At 42.2% G+C, this 22,988-nt stretch overlaps 1 protein-coding gene across 7 annotated transcripts in view; it reads left to right on the top strand.

Moving 5' to 3' along the window:
• The window catches only part of ep300b (E1A binding protein p300 b), a 34,078-nt gene that overhangs the window by 6,261 nt on the left and 4,829 nt on the right, over nucleotides 1-22,988 (top strand). Inside the window, exons 5-31 of one of the 7 annotated variants that reach the window (XM_061711947.1) lie at nucleotides 746-925; nucleotides 4,767-5,052; nucleotides 6,357-6,470; nucleotides 6,616-6,858; nucleotides 7,290-7,395; nucleotides 7,538-7,663; nucleotides 7,843-7,960; nucleotides 8,060-8,243; nucleotides 8,529-8,606; nucleotides 8,727-8,812; nucleotides 9,370-9,522; nucleotides 9,830-10,369; nucleotides 11,297-11,533; nucleotides 11,622-11,814; nucleotides 12,689-12,837; nucleotides 14,678-14,917; nucleotides 15,447-15,535; nucleotides 16,649-16,759; nucleotides 17,972-18,028; nucleotides 18,243-18,320; nucleotides 18,744-18,811; nucleotides 19,121-19,271; nucleotides 20,242-20,502; nucleotides 20,624-20,789; nucleotides 21,458-21,625; nucleotides 21,722-21,883; nucleotides 22,151-22,432. In XM_061711947.1, coding sequence (XP_061567931.1) covers nucleotides 746-925; nucleotides 4,767-5,052; nucleotides 6,357-6,470; nucleotides 6,616-6,858; nucleotides 7,290-7,395; nucleotides 7,538-7,663; nucleotides 7,843-7,960; nucleotides 8,060-8,243; nucleotides 8,529-8,606; nucleotides 8,727-8,812; nucleotides 9,370-9,522; nucleotides 9,830-10,369; nucleotides 11,297-11,533; nucleotides 11,622-11,814; nucleotides 12,689-12,837; nucleotides 14,678-14,917; nucleotides 15,447-15,535; nucleotides 16,649-16,759; nucleotides 17,972-18,028; nucleotides 18,243-18,320; nucleotides 18,744-18,811; nucleotides 19,121-19,271; nucleotides 20,242-20,502; nucleotides 20,624-20,789; nucleotides 21,458-21,625; nucleotides 21,722-21,883; nucleotides 22,151-22,432 — 4,626 coding nt within the window. The remainder of the gene's footprint in view (nucleotides 1-745; nucleotides 926-4,766; nucleotides 5,053-6,356; nucleotides 6,471-6,615; nucleotides 6,859-7,289; nucleotides 7,396-7,537; nucleotides 7,664-7,842; nucleotides 7,961-8,059; nucleotides 8,244-8,528; nucleotides 8,607-8,726; nucleotides 8,813-9,369; nucleotides 9,523-9,829; nucleotides 10,370-11,296; nucleotides 11,534-11,621; nucleotides 11,815-12,688; nucleotides 12,838-14,677; nucleotides 14,918-15,446; nucleotides 15,536-16,648; nucleotides 16,760-17,971; nucleotides 18,029-18,242; nucleotides 18,321-18,743; nucleotides 18,812-19,120; nucleotides 19,272-20,241; nucleotides 20,503-20,623; nucleotides 20,790-21,457; nucleotides 21,626-21,721; nucleotides 21,884-22,150; nucleotides 22,433-22,988) is intronic. The other 6 variants (XM_061711953.1, XM_061711952.1, XM_061711948.1 and 3 more) reach the window with 6 other exon arrangements.

Raw genomic sequence — 22,988 nt, 5'->3', positions numbered from 1 at the left:
CCCACCAATGCTCATATGTAGAGGTTAACAGTTTAACGAGACTTATTCATTTGAAAAACTCATAATGTACAGTGGTTAGTAATTGCTCATCCTTGGTGCACTTTAAAAAGCTGATATAGTTTACTCTGATGCTGAGGTTGTAATAAATACCTTTGGCTGGAGTCTGCAGCTGATGATAACATTTTTTTGCCGGTCTAAAAGTTGGCAATTAGACCATGTCAGTGCTCTTGATTTATTGTGGAGACAAACCAGGAGAGCATAGACATAACATTTGTATTAAAAAAACTAATCACAATGAAACTTTGAGATAAAACAACATTGTCCTTCATTTTGGATCACTGAAGTCTAAATATTTATCAGGTGTTTCATGTTCAGATCTGCAGTGGGCTGTGACGTCACAAACCCAGATCAGAGTAAAATTCTCCATCTTTATCTCAACTAAATTTCACATCATATTACATTTGTTGCCCCTCTGATGAAGAGTCAAATTGTTAAGGGGATTTTAAAAGAAGTGCACTGCACAGGAGGAGGTGGACCAGAGTTAAAATGCTGGCTCCACCCACTTAAACCAACTCTGGTTTCTTTTGTACTATAATTCTGTTGTATTCTCCAAAAAAAACATTTCCCTCGAATGTTTTAAAAATACTATTCCCATGTTTTATGTTACATCTTACCCTATATTTCCTTTGATATCTCCTCCCTTTGTTTCTTGGCCCCTCTCATCTAAACTTCTACTGTTCTCCAGATGAACATGATGGCCAACGCGGGCCCCTATGGCGGTCCGTACAGTCAGTCTGCTGGCCAGGGACTGCCTGGAGCAGGGCTGGGCCCACAGCTCCAAAACAAGGCAGGTCTGCCCGGCAACATGGCCGCCCAGTTCAGCATGGACAAGAAGGGGCCTCCTGGTCAAGGCATACCCGGGATGGTAGGACTTGTTTTGATTCTTATCTTTACAGATTCACACAGCCCCAGTGCTTCCCAATGAAGAAAATGGTGATAGTGGTGGATTTCTAGCTGTGTTAATAATTTTCCTTATTAATATTAAAATTAAAGTAATAAAAGTCGTCATTACCATCCCCCTCGCCCAGATTTATGTCCCTGTGGGCGGTCATGCTCCTCTTTGTTTATTATAATAAATGCATGATGGTAATGGTCGTGTACTGATGCACCATGGCTCAGTATACCAGTGAGGGACATTACAAGGGGGTTTCTTGCACAGACAGTAACTAATGGCGCTTTTCCACTAGTACCTACTCGGCACGCCTCGCCTTGAGTTGGTTTTGGCGCTTTCCACCCAGGGTTTAACCGTGCCGAATAGATACTTTTCTGTAACTAATCTGCTGAGGTTCTAAGCGAGCTGAGTCTGGCCGTATCTGACGTCATCACACTACACGCCACCGATTGGTCGGGGGGTTGGGAGTCAAACGTCTGACTCAGGATGTGGACATCGTTTGAAGCACAAAAGTCTGCTCCGTGGTCCAACTGTGAGGTGCTGACTTTCATAAACCTGGTGGCTGAGGAGAGAATTCAAAGGGATCTAGACGGGCGATAAGGAACGACCAGATCTACCAGAAGCTTTTTGTCACTTCATAGCTGTTCACGGCTACCAACAGGCTTTTCAGCAGCGCCAAGACGAGATTAAAAAAAAAATCTAAACGCCTCGCCAGTTGAAGCTTCTCTCACTCTCATTTTATAAATTGATATTGAAAACACGGCACAGACCAACCAGCACAAATACCAGCTCCTCCGGGTTCTCCATCTTTAGTGTTGTTTTCTTACTCTTTTTAGTTTGTGTCACACAATCAAGTACATCCCAGCAGCTTCGCTCCAACCTCTCCTACTTCTGCTCCTGGTACTGGAAAAGAAACTAGGCCCAAGTTGAGTAAAGCCAAGTAGGTACTAGTGGAAAAGTGCCATGCGGTATATTCAAAAGGTGGCAACACTTCGCGTGAGGTCCTTTTTTTTGGGTGGGGGTTAAATGATCTGAAGGGCCACCTAATCTAGTTGGCAGTAGAGTAACTAAACAGGGTTCCTTTTATTGAAAGATGAGGGCCGGATTTAACTTGCTCGTGTGCATAATAGATGCAGGCACTAAGCTCTACAGTAGTCATTTCATAATATTGAAAATTAAATAAATTACGCTATTAAATTCTGAGCAGGTTGGGTAGAAATTGGGATCATTAACATTATGTGGTAAACCCTGGGGCGGGCAATACGGGGCTTAAATTTTTTGATCATTTAAAGTGGACATTAAATGGCGAGTTTTGTCTTTATTCAAGTTACTTCCACATTATCACCATACGTCCAAACTTTCTAAATTACTTAAACGGCAAAGAATAATATCACAAGTTTAAAGCGTCCTTGAGGGGCAAAGAGATGCTTTTGTGTAAAGTGTTTTTGGATGATATAATGTCTGGAGGTTCGTAAGTGCCTTCTGATTGGTTATAATTCTGTAAGCCTCCTGTGAAGGGCAGGGGTGTTGCAGGAACGAGCACCACCGCTCTTACTATCAGGTGTGGGGAAAAGAAATACAGCAAACACTCATATAGCCGTTTGTTTGTTTTTGCTGTTTTACCTTTATTATTACATCTTTGCAATGGTTTAGATGGGTCCAAAACCATGCAATGTCCACTTAACAGTATACATGTGGTTTCATCACGCACAATCTTAGGTGCTTCATATTGAAGTGAAGATATTTATATATAAAAAAAAACTTTTATAAAACAAAACAAAAAAGAAATGAATATTGTGTGCAGATATAAACTTCTTATTTAAGGTTTTTTTTTTTTTTTTACTTTTACAACTTCTTCTATATTGTTTGTATAAAGTTTAAGTCCTTTGAGCTCAACTATTGTGCAATGTTTGGTTTAGTGATAGGAATTAGTTTGCCTTTACATTTTGAAAACCACAAAAAATGGCAAGAGAAGTTGGAGGGAAAAAGCCGGAAGTGAAAGAGTCGTATGGACTTCCTAGTCTTGTAGAAAATCCTGTTTTCCTTTTTGAGGGATTTTTCAGGCGCACATATGCATATATTGACATGGGGTGGGAACTCATCAACAGGTAAACATCCTCTGCATCACCTGATAGTTTATCATCAGCTTTCTGTTTCTGTTGAAGGCCTACTGTCTTGGGTCATCGTCCACCTGCTCAGGAATAGTTTAACAAACTTGTCATTACACCATTCAGTCTTTATCTTAGTCACGGTATGGATTCGGGAACACTGGCCTCTGTAGCAATTGTTTTCATTCCTGAACGTGACTATGATGAATTTGGTGGGGTTTTTTAAACAAACAGCCGGATTTCAAGCGCTTCATGTGTGTTTTCTCTCTTTTTGTTTCTTGTTTTTCCCTCCTCTTAGGTGGCAGTTTTTTGATTCAGATTAGTCCATTAACAGTGGGTTTTTTGTTTTGTTGATGGTAAATCTTTAAACCACACAGAGGTTCTACAAAAGGCTCCATATTGTTTCTCTTTTACCCATTCACACGAACACACTCCCACTATTAAACTTCAACTATTATCAGAATTATTTTATTGTCATTGTTTCATTGGAAGTACAACGAAAATAAAAAATATAGCAGCTCTCGCAACAGGAAAAAGAAGAAAATAGTGCAAAAGACATAAAATTTACATCTTCACCTACAACAGGGGTATTGCACTTGGAATATTGTGCTTGATATGTAAGAAACAGATTTTTTTTTATTGTATAGTGTAGATTGAGCAGTTCAGGGTTTGGTTGAGTTTGAGGTGTTCAGGGCAACAGCAGCTCTTGGGTAGAAGCTATTCTTTAGTTTGTTGGTTTTTGCCTTGATTGCCCTGAGACACCTCCCTGAGGATAGAAGTTCAAAGAGGTGATGACCAGGGTGTGAACTGTATTATTACAGCTTTTACAGTTAGTTACTCTACGTACAGCAGGTTTAATAATACAGCTTTAATTTCTACAGTTGTACCCAATGGGTGCATTAGGGGGAATGTGGGGTTCAATCTCCTGCCCTGAGACACTTTGACGTGTGATGTTATCAATCTGCAAACCTTCCAGTCAGAGGAAAACCGACTCTACCCACTGGGCCATGGCTGCAGCCCTATAAACAATCAAATGGTGTAGAATTGTACTTAAAAAAATCACTTATCAAGCTGATTAATATTAGAACCACTTTCATTCCTCTTGAAATGCCTTTTTAAATATTCTTAAATCCAGAGAGAGAGAGCCCAGTGGTTGCTTTTGCACACGTTAACATACCAGCTAATTGACAGAAATGCTCACTTTTACCATCACACCTCTTCTTGGCCTCAAGAGATTAGTCAGTGTTGTCTTCAGTAGGCATACAGATGTTTGGGAAATCTCAACGGGGAAGGAGACCATGCTGTGAAGTCGACAAGGTTGCATTACGTAAATTTAATGAAGGAGCTCAACTAGGTGTTCCAAGGAATATCGAGGGATAAGTCATTTTTAAAGTAAAATCACTCAAATGTCTCACAGCGACTCTGTCAGATAACATTGAGTCACTGCTGGTTTTTAACGTGAATTAATGAATTTTTAAGGAAACACTTTGAGTCCTTTCCCATAATATATCAGACGTCTGATGAGCAGTATGGATAGAGATAATCAACTTTAAGCACAGACTTTGTTCATGCTTTAGACTCTGTTTGTAAAATAAATAATATATGGAAGTATAGTAGATGGTTATAATCAAGGTGCTGCTTGTCATTTGTGAGTGTTTTTAATCTGTTATTAGGTAAAAAAAAGACTCATCTTTCCCTCCTTTCAGCAGCCCGGTTCAGTCGGAGTGCCTGTCGGCGGAGCAGCAGCTGTGGCGGGGTCCCAGGTTGGACTCAACGCTGTGGGGGTTGGACCCGGCTCAGCAGCACCGACCGCTGACCCAGAGAAAAGGAAACTCATTCAACAGCAGCTCGTCCTCCTGCTTCACGCGCACAAGTGCCAGCGGAGGGAGCAGGCCAACGGGGAGGTGCGGCAGTGCAACCTGCCCCACTGTCGCACCATGAAGAACGTGCTCAACCACATGACTCATTGCCAGGCTGGCAAGTCCTGCCAGGGTGAGTCTGATATGCTGATTGCTGCCCTTTTATTTTAAGGCTGTGTGGGCGACAACAATCACCTGACGGTCTTTAAAGTAGTCATGCGTCTGCAGAAGCTTTTTTTTTTTCTTCTTTTTTAATTATTATTATTACTTGAATTTTGTGAAATGTTACTCGATTGGCCTCCAGTTTCACATATTTTATGATTTCTTCTCTCATAGCTGTTAATCAGAAATTTTTCTTTACACTCTCATTGAGCCTCCACGATACATTGTTTGGGTTGAATGACTAACTACTATAGCTTCTTGGTTTCTGCCAACTCTGTCTTCCTTTAGACACTTGTCGTCAGTCATCGCTCTCCGTCACAGTTTCTCACTATACTTAGGGCCAGTCCCAATACTCTCCCTACCCCTACTTTTCAGCCCTACCCCTAAATTTTGCGGGTTCCTGTGAGGGTAGTGGTGTCCCAATTCCACTTTGCATGTAAGGGTAGTGGGCATAACGAGGGCTAGTGTGTATGAATCTACCCCTTCACAGCTAGGGATTTCAGATGCTCACTCGCTGACCGAGGGCTAGAGAAAATTTCCCAGAATGCTTTACGTCATTTGCAGACTGAATCAAACAAAAAAACATGGCGGACATTTCTCATTTTTAGTGAATAAAATCAATATTTTGAGTTAGTTTCTGCATAAAAATGTGTTTTGATTACATTTCTAGCGACAAATATATATTTTACTTTCATAATATTCAGTCAGTGAATGTACATAATCACTCGCTTGCTCGTTTTTTCAGATCTCGCCAGAATAAAGGCTGATTTATGGTTCCGCGTTACACCAACGCAGAGCCTAAAGCGTAGGTTACGCAGCAGCGCGCCGCACGTCGCCGCGTAACCTACGCCGTAGGCTCTGCGTCGATTCATTCCATAAATCAGACTTTATTCTGGCGAGATCTGAAAAAACGAGCGAGTGATTATTATGAAAGTAAAATATATATTTCTCGCTAGAAAATGTAGAAACTTTTTATGTAGAAACTAACTCAAAATATTGCTTTCAACCTGATCTTACAAAAATCTGTGAAATGCCCAGGACCACTTACGTACTCGAACGTAAACCACGCAGTGACATAGCAAGTGGTGTCCCAATCCCTAGGGAAGATTACAAAGCCCTACCCCTTGTGGCTTCATTTTGAGGGTGAAGTGGTAGTGAGTAGGGTGAACATTGGGATTGGCCCTTAGTCTCTCTTTTTTTTATTCTTTTGGGCAGTTGTTTTCCCTTTTATCTAACCTTTTTTTTCCTCCCCCCTATTTGTCTCTTTTCCTGTAGTTGCACATTGTGCCTCATCCAGACAGATCATCTCGCATTGGAAGAACTGCACAAGACATGACTGTCCTGTATGTTTGCCACTGAAAAACGCTGGGGATAAAAGAAACCAGCAGTGTGAGTGACTTTGAGCAATAAACTTGCTAATGAGTTTTATTATATACAGTATTAATGAAAGACTAATTATTCAAATTCACCTAAATTGTAATATTCTTGCTTCTTTAATTAAATTTCCCCCCTTGTTCTCCTTCCATCTCCGCAGCTTTAGTCAACAGTGCAGCGATGGGTTTAGTGAACGCTCTAGGTTCGGGGGTACCAGGTGCTCAGTCCAACACGCCGAACCTGAACCCCCCCAACCAGATTGATCCCAGCTCCATAGAGAGGGCCTACGCTGCACTGGGCCTCACGTACCAGGGCAACCAGCCGCCCCAGCAGCTACCGCAGGCCAGCATGCCTAACCAGGGGCTCCAGGGACAGCCTGGGATGAGGAGCCTAAATGCCATGGGTTAGTTTAATATGTATTTCTCACGATGTATCATGGCTTATTAGGACCTGTCCTTAACATGGATGTCCATTTTTAACGATTGCCTCGGCATTATATTAACAAAATTAAGTCAATAAACTAGCGTTTCAGAACTTTTAATCACATCTTGTCAATGAATGGAGCTGCTACCGCGGGTGTCGTTATAGAAACCAATTTAACAGGGATTCGCAGAAGCAATCTCAGGTTTTGAATGGGATTGCCCTTCATGTTTTGTTTCTGGCTTTCCAATACTGCATTTAATGACTTTGTTAAACAAATCTAGCTTATCTCGCCTTGCAAGAGATAAATAAAATATACGTACTAAAGTGCAGTGATTGTATTTTACAGGTAATTCTGTCAGTATTACTGCCATAAAAGTGATTCTTACTCATTGTACTTCAATTTCTTCCAAGGAGCGAACTCTATGGGAGTGAATGGTGGCGTTGAGGTGCAATCCCCAAACCAGCAGCCGACCCTACTGCCAGACTCGATGTTGCACAGCTCTATGAGTGCACAGAGGTTGACCTGCATTTCTTTTAACCGTTTTTATGTTTTGCTTCAGCCATCCCATGCTGTACAACAGACTATAAACAAAGTCAACATTACTCCCACATTGCTTAACCTTTACGTTGTGACCTTTTCTCTGTTGTTTCCTCCTCAGTTTGATTGGTGATGGTGTGGGGAACCTGGGCTCGATGCCCACAGCTGCTGCTCCTTCTGCAGGAATGAGGAAGTCTTGGCATGAGGACATCACGCAAGACCTCCGCAACCATCTTGTCCACAAGCTGTGAGTTTGATGTGTCATACAAATGCCTCAGTGTAATGGAGCTCATGAAATAAACTAATAATGATGGAATTTGAATCAGATCATTTGCAGTGAGACACGTCAAAAGGATGCGTCCACTGTCCTCAAGTTAAGCGTCGCTGGTATAGTTGTCTGTTTTTCCTTTGCATGGTTCCGAGCAGAGTCCAGGCCATTTTTCCTACTCCTGACCCAGCTGCACTGAAGGACCGGCGGATGGAGAATCTGGTGGCGTATGCTCGAAAAGTAGAGGGGGACATGTATGAGTCAGCTAACAGTAGGGTAAGGAAACCCGCACGAACAATGTTCTATGACCATGATGTTGTTCTGGTTTGTTTTGTTGTGCAAAATCTTAAAACCCTCAATGCTGTCCCTTTCTAGGCGGAGTACTACCACCTCTTGGCAGAGAAAATCTACAAAATCCAAAAGGAACTGGAAGAAAAGAGGAGGACAAGGCTTCAGAAGCAGGGCGTGATGCCGGGCCAGCCTGGCATAGCGTCCTCTGGTCTCCCCCAGGGGCCTCCAGGCATGGGACAGCCAACCCTGCCCACTGGACCAGCCCTCAGTAAGTACATGTACTGTTGTTGGCTAAACGTCACTCTCCGCCTGCACATACACTATATGCTTTCAAAGATATTACCACAGGGTGCAAGTCTGCTGAGGTTTAAAACTTACCCTGCTTCTTTTTTGTTGTTTTTTCTAAATTTTATTTCTCATATTAAATTTGACATTAAACTTAGTTGTTTTTGGATGAAAGCAATAGGACAGATAGCCAGGCCCAGCTAATGTTGAAGCTTGTGATCCTGACAACTATATTTTTGATATCCGTAACTCTTTACCTTCCTGTCAGATGGTCCTCATGCAGATCCATCCATGGTCAGGCCAGCTGGTCCTAATCAGATGGTCAACAGGATGCAGAGTCCAGCAGGTATACCACCCTTGACAAGGACAAGTTCTTCTGAAATGACTTGTATTTTGAGTTTGTTTTCCCTATCAACATCTTGACTTTTCTTTTTTTTTCTTCATTTTTGTTCCTCATCACTTTTAGGAATGAATCAGTTTGGTCAAATGGCGATGCAGTCAGTGGGTCAAAGGTCGACGCCTCCTCTTCCTCACAATCCTCCAATGAACCAGGTAAGCATCACGGTACCCGTCAGTACTTTGAGGTTTATATGCATTAAGAGGTTGGATCTCACCAAATGAAATTGATAATATTGGTCACCTAGTCACTAAGACTGACCATACACTTAATTTGGTTGTAAATTAATTAATTGCCAGATTGACCAAACACTTAATTAATTTACAACCGAATTCAAGGTCGCAGAGAAGTTTCCAAAGTTGGAAGAAAGTCGTGAAAGGTCTTGATTCAATTTGAGGATATTCTCACAATCTCAGTCATTAGGTCTATGGTGAGATTCAAGGTTTTCTTTTTGACATCCAAACATTGTTGTCCTTTTGATTCACAAAGAAATCTTGTACTTGTAGTCACGTGAATAATGAACGCACAAGATTTCAAGTCTTGGGAAAACTTTTAGCCCACATTTAAAAAAAACCCTGGCGTATCATTCTTAGACGTGAGAGGAGATCATCCGTTAGCCGTTGTAAAATGTTACTCAGGTTTTTGCAACTTCTAGTGTTGTTGACGGCTCCAGTGATGGATGAGTTCACACGTATGGTTTTTTCCCCCACAGATGGGCATGGGAGCGACGAGAATGAGTCAACCCAGTGCGGCGCAGCTTCAGAACCAGTACCTCCCTCCAGGCCAGTTTCCTGGCTCTAGTCCTGGACGTGGTTCTGGTCCTGTTGGCATGAACCAGCCAGGAGCACAGACTAATGTGCCTTCGGTAAGGTTAAGAGACAGAACAGTGTTGCCTGCTTAGCCTAAGTTGAGTTCAGACGAACAGAACGGGTCAAAAGCAGAGAAGAGGTGTGGTTTTAGTTGGGATTGAAACAAGTGAAGGCAGCAAACCCGGGCGCGGCCTCATGATCACTGGGTTGGTCCTCTGACTTGAAGTGTGTCACTTTCCCTTAGCAATGAATTCATTTTAATCTATTATTTAGGGTCTGAGACAACTTATATCGTAAAAGATGCTATATAAATACAATAAAATTCATTTACAATGTATTTTATCGCTCCATTCTCTGCCGCAGAACCAGATGTCAACACCACCTTCCCTACCAGCCAGCAGCCCTGCAGCACAGTCCGTCTCATCTGTCCCCAGCTCTGGAGCCTCCGGAGGCTCCATGGGTCCTGCCAATGCCAGTAGCATGGGGTCGCTATCCAACCTCCCACAATCCTCCACCCAGCCCAATGCTTTCTCTCATTGTCCACCTGTACGAACAAACTCCCCTTCACCAGCACGCAGCCTAACGCCTCAACCCCATCAGACGCCGCCCACGTTACCTCGCTCCCAGACTCCACAGGCACATACTCCCAGTACACCCCAAGTCCCTCCTCCACAGAACTCGCAGCAGCAGCAGCAGCAGCAGCAGCAGCAGCAGCAGCAGCAGCAGCAGCAACAAGCCTCGCAACAGCCAACGCCATCAGGGCAGACGGGGAACGCTGACAAAGCCAGTCAGCTTCCACAGCAGACGCTTGGGGACTTAGGTTCCCCGGAACCCCAAGCAGCTCAGACTCCGTCAGCCCGGACACCGAACCCACATGTGCCATTAAAGCTGCCAAAGACCCCTGTGAGTAGATCAAACTCCCACCAGCTTTACTGCCAGTCTGAGCTCGATCCCTGTTATATTTGCATTAGGGGTGTAACGATACACTAATCTCACGATACGGTACGATACACAATATTGAGGTCACGATTACGATACGATATTATAGCAGTATTTTTTTTTAACAACCTTGAATGAGGAACATATGACTGGGAAAAAATAGTATTTTATTTGAAAGACACAAAATACAAAACAATACTGTGCATTTTCCCTATTGTTCCAGTTTGTAATGCTTTATAACTGTTTAAGTTTTAAAGAGAAAGCCAGGCCAACCATTTTCCACAAACTGAACTAAAAGTAAATGTCAGGTTTGCATTATGATCTTCAGTTTCATACAAGTATATTTGTAAATATTTGGCCACAAACTGAATAGTTTCTCATGTATGATTTGACTTTTTTCTTTTCCAGAAATTTAACAACTAAAATTAAATAAATAAAAGTAAATAAATAAATAAAATTTTACATCATAAAAAAGATTGATTCATGCTCACCTTATAAGTGTAAGACGACCCAAAAAAGGTTTAATTTAATAAGGTACGGCTTAACTTCTACACCACCCTTACATAAGTAAAGGTTCAGAGCTCAAAACGGGACCACAAAACGGGACTAGTTTCTTCTGAGCGGAGTAAGATTTTGGTCCGCGGGTCGAGTCGCGGTCGGCACGCGTGGTCGGATGCACGTTACTAATCAACACAATAGATTAATATTAATAACCCAACATCGCGATAGTTTGTCACCTCCACGACACATTTCGTGACGTTTTTGTATTACGAAATTTCGTGGCACGATATATTGTTACACCCCTAACTTGCATACAAGAGAGCCGTGTATGTGTCCCGTTTCTTGATTCTATGTTTCTAAACATCACCCCACCTCTGTGCTTTTTGTCAGCTCTCTTCAAAGCCTTTTATGGCATCAGAGGGCCAGATTTCTTCTCCAGCGTCAGTCACAAGCAGCACTGGTCCCAACTCGCAGCTGACGCGTGCGGACGGACCTGGTCCCAGCCTGGAAGATGTTAAAGTAGAAGTAAAGAAGGAGGAAGATGACGACGGATCTGACACCCAAGGTGACGGCAAAGGAAAGATGGGAAAGGGTGAGAACGAAGTGAAGATGGAGGAGAAACCAGAGGTAAGATTGTCTGAAGAGTTGGAGTACAGTTAAATGAAAGGTTTCACCCATAAGGAAGTCATCAGACAAACGCTAATCTTCTCCTCAGGTAAAGAAAGAAAAGCCATCAGGAGATGGGTGCAAAGAGGAGCCCATGGACACATCCTCGTCCTCGTCCTCTGGGTCGTTGGCGGTAGTGAAAAGTGAAGTACCGAAGCCTGAGCCGAAGAAGGAGCCCAAAGAGGAAGAGGAGGGGTCAACATCCAACAGCTCCCCAGCCAGCGCTCAGAGCAAGAAGAAAAGTAAGTGACCCCTTTATGGTGCAATCAGTATCACATTAATGAGTATTTGTTTCAGAGGGAAAAGGTAATAATGAGAGGCTACAATTACCGTATTTTCCGTATTATAAGGCTACTTAAAATACTTAATTTTTCTGTGCCCTATAATCAGGTGAGCCTTGTGTATGAATTTTGTTGTGCTCACTGGCCTAAAACCAATTTTCTGTGGTACACGGCCCTCAAAAATCTGTCAATGTTTTAGTGCGACTTTGGTAAGTGACGAAGTCGCTCCGCTCGATTGATTGTCGGACCGTTCAGCTGACGCATTAAAGTCGGTCCTTGCTTGGATAAGTCTTGTCAATGTTACGTTCCTGTAATTAGACGTCAAACCAACGCCAGGTTTTTAGCGTAAACCCAATTTTCAAATCTATATCATAATCCAATTATAATCATATGTCGGACTACAACGCTGTTCCAACCTCACACGCTGGTAACGATGAACCAATCAGAGAACAGGACGTAGTACGACACTTACCTGCTGCACTTTTTATTTGTGGATTCGTGGAGGATTAATGATTTTAAGATATGAGTGTATTAGTTACAACTGAAGGATATTCTGAGTTGAATACATTTTGACTTACCAGACTGTTTTATATCGCTTAATAAATGTTTTATCATGCACCTTTTATGTATGAAAATAGACCTGCTCATTGATATTGTGCCCCTAAGGGTCCGCAAAATACGGTCGTTGTCATCTGAGGATGGCTATTTTCAAAAGCTCCTTTTAGAGTTGGACTTTGATTCACTTTGACATCCATTGAAGCTTTGAAGGGAAGGTTGTCCGTACAGACCAAGGCTCTGCCTCTGAACTCTGTTTTTATTACTCCCCCTTTTGCAGTTAAACCGGAGGAGCTGCGTCAGGCTCTGATGCCGACCCTGGAGGCTTTGTACCGGCAGGACCCAGAGTCCCTGCCCTTTCGTCAGCCGGTGGACCCCCAGTTACTGGGAATACCCGTACGTATTCGAACTAGTAACAAAACTAACCTGGTAAGGGACTGCACTGGCTGCCATTTTGCTTCAACTCCTGTAAAAATATAGCTTTTTTTTTCTTTTTTGTCGTTTTGTTTCTTGTCATGTATAATTTTCATTTCTCATCTCATTTATATATATTTTTTTTCCTCTTTTTCAATTTTTGCCATATTGGTTACATTTTCTGTTACTTCCTGAGTTTTATTTAACCTCAGTGCATGATAGGAGTTTAGAAAATTAGATTTCGATGTGTTTGTGTGCATATATTGATTTTTGTACTGTCCTCAGTTGATCATGTCATTTGTAAATCAACGCAATGGCTTTCATGAACATAGACGCAAATCAAATTTAAAGCAAGAAATGAAATCAGAATATTTTGTTCCCAACAGTGAAAGTAATTTTCATAGATCAAATTTTATCACAGTCTAAATGTGCATTATTCTAGATGTTGAGTCAGTGGCTCACAGCATATTCTATACAACAAATAGATTGTCTTGTCTTTGTTCTATATCTTGGTGAATATAATTTGCACTTCATCAGCCAATTGCTTTCATTTACTTTCATTTTTTTCATAATTTGTTTTCAACTTCAGTATTTCACTGCTAGCTTCCTAGTTCAGTTCCTCACCAGTTGTGATGTGACAGTGTTCAGGTGGGCAGTGTGTGAGGTGTACAGCTCTCGTGCATCCAAATTAGATGCAAGAGAGCACGCTAAGACTCCAATTGTCTCGCAAAATATGAAATTTCATACATGCCACTTTAAGAGTAACAGCCGAGTACTGGTCGTCTCCTCCCTCAGCGACTTCAACAGTGAAGCGATGCAGCTTTCAGCTGGCGAGTAACAGCCGTTCATATTGAGTTCACACACATCTATAACCACTGCAGTGTTGTAAATTTGGCTCCGCGGGCTGTCATGGTAATATGCATCACCTGTTTGTTCATGTGAGTGGTTTATTCAGAGATGAGGGTTTGTTTGAAACTCTTGTTTCTAAGGCGACGCTCAGAAGGACCTGCTGATGGAAATCCACACCTTGGGTTTTGTTTTTGTTTGTCCCCAAAAGCCTTTTTCTTTCCTCGCCCTCCTCTGCTTCTTTTTCAAACTGCCGTGTTGCGTGAGGAGAAACGGAGCGCAGACGGCAGGAACAAGAAAACGCGTTAAGACGCCGCTTACATTGGCTTCACCTCAGCACTGTTTGCTTCAACACTGCCATCCTAGTTCCACTGATGCTGCTGCTGTTAATGCCAGCCACATAATTGCTGAAGAGTTTAGATCTCTGTTTGCTTATTACTTATGCAACTGCTCTGTTATTCTTGGTTTTGCACCCTGCTCGATACCGTTCCTCCAGCTGTGTGACAACTTTTTTTAACTTGATCACGACAACACAGTGGCATTGCTTGGCTTCAGTTACAGAATGATTTATGTGATGTACAACTGCTTTAGCAAGTCGTCATCTTTTTTTGAATCAGAAGAGGACAGGGATGACTAGGATCAATTTCAAGGTCACTTGATTGCTGTTCACAGCATAAATTGGCACTTTAATTTCAAGTATTGGGTGCAAAGCAGAGAGCTGGAGGGCAGAAGTTGTCATGTCTCTCTGTTTGCACGTGAACCTTCTTTTCTGCAGCGCTCAACATCATTGTCCCCCTGCACCCTCTTCTCTCCCCAATGTGGTTCCACCTGGTTAACTGCGACACCCACGATGCCGACGACGGTCACACTCCTCTCCCCAACCAACTCTGGCCTTCCACCTGGGATGACCAAACCGGGCCCCTCTCTGCCTCCTCCTCTCCCTTCTCTTACCCTTCCGTCCCTCACCTGAACTGGATCTCCAATTCGAATGGCGACCCGTCCAATCCAGGACTATTTTGACATCGTGAAGAACCCCATGGATCTGTCAACCATCAAGCGGAAGTTGGACACAGGACAGTACCAGGAGCCGTGGCAGTACATAGAAGACATCTGGTTGATGTTCAACAACGCTTGGCTATACAACAGGAAGACGTCGCGAGTCTACAAGTACTGCTCCAAGTTGGCTGAGGTGTTTGAGTCGGAGATCGACCCCATCATGCAAGGCCTCGGGTACTGCTGTGGGAGGAAGGTGAGGCAGAGCTGCTTGGTTTCACCTTTTTTAGGATAAAATTGTCTGTTTTATGCAGAAAGTAAGCCAGGAGTGGCTTCCAAATTAGTCATATCTCTTTCAGAAAGAGTAACAGATGAGTGATGGGCACAAATATAGGGAAATGTTCATTAACAAACATATGAGTAGATGCCTGAAGTTTACGTGAAACTGCTTTCAGACAAGCAATAGTTGAACAAAGAGGATGTCGTGTTAGTTTTAGGGGTTTAGAGGGTGTTTTGGAACGGTTTTCCATTTTGGACAGAATTGGATCAGTTTCTCTCCCCTGAGGCTAAAAAGCGGCATCCTGATAATGTTTAGGATCAGCTCTTATATTTAAGAGAACGTTTTTAAATGTAATGTTTAGTTTACGTGTTACTGCGATGATGTGAACTCATCCACATCCAGGTGCGTGCGTGCGTGTGTGTGATGGCCAGAGTTTATTCATTTTATTAGATTTCCTCCAATAATACTTGGGCAATGTTTTCTTTTTGTCCCTTTACTTCTGCAGTTTGAGTTTGCCCCTCAAACTCTTTGCTGCTACGGAAAACAGTTATGCACCATCCAACGTGACGCTGCTTATTTTAGCTACCAGAACAGGTAAGAGCCGTCGATACACCACACATGCCGATCACAGGCAAGTTGTTTTCATAAGCTGTTGTTGAGATCTAGACCTTCTTTTTTTCCTCCTCCTTCTTCTTCTTCTTCTGTTAAAATTCAGTCAGTGAAATCGGCTAGTTTGTGTTGTTGTATTTTTTCACATTAACTGTATTTCCTACAGCATAGCATCAATCAGTTCAATCACAGATGAGTTTAAATTTGGCTTCAAATGGTTACCCTGGCACCATCTCCATCTTCATAGCTCACAGTTTTAAATTTCATTATGTTGTCATTCATTAAGTGGGCTCCTGTCTTCATCAGCTGTGATTCATTTGTGGCACCGTTGTTTCCCGTTTGGGTAATTTTAACACCGGACGGCCCAGGTTTTCCGATGTTCACTTGCACAGACGGAGTGGGAGGAGGGCGGGTGCTCTCTGCCCTCCTGAAGAGGGTTGCCCACTTTCTAAATGACCAGAAAGGATGATGGATCTCTGTTCCTTTGCCATTTAATTATTCTTTCTTCATTTACCTTCTCATATTTGGAGACTCACTCCCCTGCTCCTCCACAGCTCCTAGTGGTCTCTCATGTTGCTGTAATGTTGTTGTTGTTGTTGTTACCACTGAATGTCTGACGCTAATCTTTGCTTTGCCTTGGCTCTCTGTCCTCTGTTGGTTGTTGTTCACATTCTGTCTGTCCATCCCTCCTCTTTACCCCCACCTCCCTCTCTGTCCATCCATTGTCTCCGTCTGTCCCGTAACAACTTATTTCACGCTTTTTTTATATATTCATTTTGACCTCCCCTCCCCCACATCTCTCCCTCCCCTTCCTTTCTCCCTCCTCTTTTTTTCTTTCTTTTAAACGCTTGTGTTGTCTGCATTGGCCTGCTTTGATGTGACCAATCATCCACTCCGAAATTTATGTGCAAAATCAAAACACCCGCCCACACAAAAAACCTGCATCACGATTGGCTGCTTCCTCCTGGCGACGACCCATCTTGCCCTCTGCCTCCTCCTGTGTGTGCGCGCCCCCTGGCCTGTCCTGCCCTGCCCTGATTGGCGGCTGCTTCTTCGTGCCCTCTCTGTGATTGGCTGTGCTGATGACGAACGGTGTAGTTCACCAAAATATGGGCTTCTTGCTGACAGGTACCACTTCTGTGAGAAGTGTTTCAACGAAATCCAAGGCGAGAGTGTTTCCTTGGGGGATGACCCCTCCCAGCCTCAGACGTGAGTACAATTACTCCTTTACTTTTTACTACTCAATATAACACGGCTTACTTAACTTATCACTGGTTTGGTAGCATCAAAACCACCTAGAATTAACCTTAACTGCTTTTGTGTGTGTGTGTGTCTGTGTGTGTGTGTGTGTGTGTGTGAAGCTCAGATAAACTATATGCTTTAGATATACAAGTGATTATTTTTTCTTTAACTTGAGTTATCTCTTAAGTATTATCTCTCACTGACCAGCATCGATGCCAGGTGTTTCTTTATGACACAAATGTTCGGTGTTTGTGTACTGAAGTAAAGTAAGAGAGTCCTGTACTATAGTATTGTCTCCAGAGGTAACACTGCTGAAATGAAATGAAGCCATCCTTGGATAAGAGTTATCTGCTTCATCAGAGTCCTTTTTAGTTTTAACTGCTGCAGTGTTGCCTTCTTTTAATAAAATCTAAAAGCAAACCATGCATGCATGTGCTAAAGGAACACTAATACGTGTAACGCTGTGCTAACGATTGAATTTAGTCTCTATGTGAAGACAGTTGAAACAGAAGAAGATAGAAAATCAGTTTATACGTTGATTATTGTGCTTTTAGTGTTTGTTTTGTTGGAATTAACATTTCTTTGTTTCCATAAACTGGTAACAATGCCATTTTTGATCAACAATAACTTTTTTCTAACTTTTTTATGATTTTCTTTGTAATGCAAGATGATGCAAAAAACCTAACTTTTTTTAGGAGGGGTTGTCGGGTTTAACAAAGCAAAACATTTGGAAACATTTCCTTACAGTGAATTATGGGAAAACATCTGTTTTAAATTACAACCTGTTTAAAATATTTTTCTGTCAAATTGATGATGATTGATTGTTTGTTTTTTTTACGAAAATAAACAAATATATATTTATAGAATCAATAGTGAACAATTAATTTAAATTGAGTTTATAGTCATCATTTTGATTGATTGAAGCCCAAAGGTAATGATGAATTTGGCAATGTTTTGGCTGCTTCCAGCAAATCAAGAGGGAGTTTAAGAATGGTCTTTTTATTTGTAAGTAATTTATTTAAGTAATGAGTAGTTGCAGGAAAGCAGCACGTTGTGATAACACATTGAACCTGTGTTTGCTTTTCTTGACTGGAGAGCAGAGACGTCCAGCCTGCAGACCACGTGGGGATTAAGTTGTTGTCTTGACCGCAGTAGTTTGCTTTCTTTTTATTTCCACAGGTCCATCAACAAAGACCAGTTCCAGCGAAAGAAGAATGACACTCTCGACCCTGAGCTGTACGTGCCTGTCTTCATTCATAACTCTTTCTCTTTCATTATTGAATCCCATCGCTGCATCTTGGGGCTTATCAGTTTGAATTGTCACAGTTTCTGGTCGTCAGATCTGTGTTGCTTCTGCAGGAGAACAAACAAGTTGTTCCATTGTATTTTTTTTATTTTTTTTAACTTTGGATATTGTTTCTGTCTTCTGTCTTCTCGTCGTCACCGTCAGACTTGTGGAATGTACCGACTGCGGTCGTAAAATGCACCAGATCTGCGTCCTGCATCATGAAACCATATGGCCATTGGGGTGAGCCAGCATCCAACACATTGTGCTGCACGACTGAAAAAGAAATCTGTTATTTACGAAGCTTCAGACTCATGAGACAAAGATAAATTAACCTGCTCAGATTTTCACTGCAGCTACATAAAAAATGTTGGTCTTTAAGGATGAAATACGGTTAGAATCTGAAGTTTTCCGTCTTTATCAATGTATCGGAGCAAAAATGCTCTCCCGTGTTATGGCAACAAACCGGAGAGCAAATCTGCCCTTCCTCAGTTAAACCATTCATGATGTGGCTTTCAGCAATTTCCCACCAATTTAAGTTGTTTAGAATCAGTTATTTCTTAATAAAAGCCACTTCCTTGTTGTTGTTACTTACTGGTTATTGTTGCAGATGTCGTGGTGAAAGTGAATATTTAACCGGTCACTGTTTATTTTTTTTAATCACAGTTTTGTATGTGACGGCTGCCTGAAAAAGGCCAATAAGACGCGGAAAGAGAACAAATATGCTGCCAAAAGTAAGTGGAGCCATGAGCTCATGCTTTGTCTGTGTTTTATAGTTGTTCTTCCATCCAGACTTTTGAGATCCGAAATGCTTTTAATCTGCTACATGTCCCTTTCATTTATTGATTTTCTTTTTCATTTGAGTTTTTTTTCCTTTTCATAGTTTAGACTTTTTGAAATATTGTTAAGTATTTCAAAATGTCAGAGTATATGAAGAAAATAGACTAGTTTATTGTAATTAATCAGACTTTGGTTCTGTATCTATTCTCATGACTAAAGGTCAGAATCTCTTGAAACATGTTTCCTCTACTTTTTTTGTGCAGGGCTTCCCCAGACTAAGCTGGGGAACTATTTGGAGACTCGAGTAAACGACTACCTCAAGCGGCAGAACCACATAGAGGCTGGAGAGGTCACCATCCGCGTGGTCCATGTGTCCGACAAGGTGGTTGAAGTCAAGCCAGGCATGAAGTCCAGGTACACGCTCAGATTTCACCTTCAGCAGCACGCATGAAAGTTATGCCATTTCTGCAGCACACACAATAAAGTCTTAGGTATTAGCATCATGACTCGTCTCTTGAGTGTTAATACAAACCCGGAGGAGTTGTGAGCATTTAAAAGCAAAAATATAAAAGGCGGATGAGACCGTATCTTGGAAAGGGACTTATGAGTTACAACATTCAAAGCCAGAGCCAATTCTTTCCTTCTTTTTTTTAAATTCAGAAGTGTATGAATTAAGAGTTTATTCAGTCATTAATGGGTCTAAAAACGTTTGCACTCGGTAACGTGATGTCGAGTAACGGCACGGCAGCATCTCCTGTTCTTCAGCAGCGTGCTCACAGGCAGGGGGGTAACTGCAGTAATGTCGTGTTTATAACTTATTTATTTACATTTGGAGGAGTTGATGAGGCTATGAAGGGACCAATTCATATTTAAAGAGGTTCCTTCACAAGCAGAGGCTGCAGAAGAGGACACGAGTTACACCATACCTGTGTCTGCACCCACTCAGCTGGTGTGATATTAAAACAGAGAAGCTGAATTACTGGAGAACATTTGAAAGCAGCACATCAGTGGTTGTACGGTCTGTTTTTAATCGTAACCTGGTCGCTGCCTGATTTCTTGTGTTTCCCATTAGGGCAAAGGCATTTAAGCATTTATACGACAGATTGGTGCAGACATTTTAAGTACTCATGATCACAGCGTCGCGTGTGAGGGACCCCCACCCACTCATGCCAGTAGACAGACTTATCTAACAGATGACAAGAAATTGTAGTAAGAAATACAGCATTTAGTGAGATTTAAAAAGTGTACTAATGACTCGGTGTAACTAATAGTTGGGGTTGGCATAAGTCTTAGCTGGTTCTCTGTCAGAGGTTGCAGGATAAGGGAAAAGCTGACGTCAACACTTCAACGATTTCTTCTTTGTTTTCTTCCTCCCCTCTGCCAGGTTTGTGGACAGCGGAGAGATGTCAGAGTCTTTTCCGTACAGGATGAAAGCCTTGTTTGCGTTTGAGGACGTTGATGGGTCAGACGTGTGTTTCTTCGGTATGCACGTCCAAGAGTACGGCTCAGATTGCCCCCCTCCCAATCAAAGACGGGTGTACATTTCCTATCTGGACAGCGTGCACTTCTTCAAGCCTCGACACCTCAGGACTGCCGTTTACCACGAGATCCTGATAGGCTACCTGGAATATGTGAGGAGGCAGGGGTAAGAGAAGACGCCCTGTCTCTTTCAGCTGCATGAAAACAAGCAGGCACCTTGAATGCAGTAAATGTATATCTTTTATAAAAGCCTCTGTAAACACGACTTCATGTCTTCCCCCTTTTAGATTCACGACGGGTCATATCTGGGCCTGTCCCCCCAGTGAAGGGGACGATTACATTTTCCACTGTCACCCAGGGGAGCAGAAGATCCCCAAACCAAAACGCCTGCAGGAGTGGTACAAGAAGATGCTGGACAAGGCTGTTGCCGAGCGAATAGTCCACGATTACAAGGTTAGTCGCTTCATTTTACATTCAGGCCAACTTAATTTGTCCTCCAACCGCCAAGTGTGATTTCTTAAACGGTGCAGTTTTATCACAGGTTGGTTTACTCGCCTGTCTGGTGGATGGACAGATGATCTTTTTTTTTTAATTATCTTTTTATTTAGAACAGCAGTATTCCATCTTACACGTTTTTACATTCAATCTTTAACTTAAATGTTTTTGTCCCTACTATCCTCCAGGCATTTTTTATGAACAGTAATCAAAAACAATAACAGAAAATAAAAAAAAAACAAAACCAGGGAGCGCACCCATGTTTACAATCATTACATCACATAAAAGAATAGTTCACATGAAGTCAGATGTGATTGGTTTCACATACTCAGTCCATTTGGACCAGATCTTATAAAAGTTTTCTTTCTCAACCCTGAGGGAGGAAGAGATCTTCTCCATAACATAGATCTCGTAGATGATCCCAATCCAGTCGTCGATAGTGGGGGGGGATCCACTTTTAATAATTTCCTTGTAACACATTTCTTACTGGCTGCCAACAGTATAGTCAGCAATTTTTTGTCTTTTACATTCCATGTTTCGAACATTATGTCTCCCAAAAATAACGTGACAGATGATCATTTTTGGGAAAGCTCTTCACTCTTTCTTATTCTTCTTTGTCCCTTTAGGACATCTTCAAGCAGGCAACAGAGGACCGTCTGACAAGTGCCAAGGAGCTGCCGTACTTTGAGGGCGACTTCTGGCCCAACGTACTGGAGGAGAGTATCAAGGAGCTGGAGCAGGAGGAAGAAGAGAGGAAGAGGGAGGAGAACAGCACCTCCAACGAGAGCACGGATGTAAGTGGACGACCCAGTCTCTGTGCAAAACATACATTTACCTGGTTCACACTGGGAAGTGTACTGTACTGAAATTGCCTTGAAAAATATTCACAGACCTCAAAAGGAGACAGCAAGAACGCCAAAAAGAAGAACAACAAGAAGACGAGCAAGAACAAGAGCAGCTTGAGCCGAGCCAATAAGAAGAAACCAGGGATGCCCAGTGTTTCCAATGACCTTTCCCAGAAACTCTATGCCACCATGGAGAAACACAAGGAGGTATACCAGTCCTGTCCTAATGAACGTGTGCCGGCGTAGCTTTTTAGTGGTTTATATTCCCAATCAAAGACCTGTCATGGCTGTTCCGCTGCTTCTCTGCCGTTTTGAGCTCATGCATGTTAACCGGTGAATCTGGAACGGAAAAGTAATTTTTAATTGTATTTACTGCAACTGATGCATTTGGTGAGACCGCAAAGATGCATAAAAAAGATATTTTTAAACTGTCTTAAGGCTCTTCATCCAACTTTCGTCGACTGTATTTGTCAGGTTTTCTTCGTCATCCGCCTGATCGCGGGCCCCACTGCCAACTCGCTGCCGCCCATCACCGACCCGGATCCACTGATGGCCTGTGACCTGATGGACGGCCGGGACGCCTTCCTGACTCTGGCCAGGGACAAACACCTGGAGTTCAGCTCTCTCCGGAGGTCTTTGTGGAGCTCCATGTGTATGCTGGTGGAGCTCCACAATCAGAGCCAAGACCGCTTCGTTTACACCTGCAACGAGTGTAAACACCACGTGGAGACCCGATTCCACTGCACCGTCTGTGAGGTGAGAATCTGTCACGATGCGTTTCTTCTTCTTCAGATTAGTGTAGATTTAACAAAAAATGATACTCTACATCAGGGGTGTCAAATGTGCAGGCCGCCTGCGGCCCGAGAGAGGTTTTCATGCGGCCCGGGAGAAGTTTCAAACGCAAAAAAAAAACGAAATGTTAATTTACTAAAAAGGAAGGCATAAATAATTGCCATGAATCGCAGATATATTTCTTCTACAAATCAATCGTTATTCCACAAAGAGAGCAGTTTGACATTTGTTTAGTTTTCTAGAATGCATTTGCCGATTTTATTTCTTTGTAGACGGTCGTTTATTCTTATTAACTGACTACTATTACATATTTATATATATATTTTCGCAGGAAAAATATCACTGCTAAAAAAGATGATAGAAGATATTTATTCGGAGAATTTCAGTTTTGAATACGAGGATAGTGACAAAGTAAAACATTTAAAAGATAAGTGCTGACTGGCCTAAATATCCGGGCCAATTTTTTAAAATAAATACACTTAATTCTTCTGTAAAAATCTCTAAATCACAAAGAAACACT

This window comes from Cololabis saira, chromosome 21, assembly GCF_033807715.1.
Source record: "Cololabis saira isolate AMF1-May2022 chromosome 21, fColSai1.1, whole genome shotgun sequence".
Classification (NCBI taxonomy): Eukaryota; Metazoa; Chordata; class Actinopteri; order Beloniformes; family Belonidae; genus Cololabis; species Cololabis saira.
Note: the sequence above shows the minus strand (reverse complement) of the source record. Positions and strands in the feature narration are given on the sequence as shown.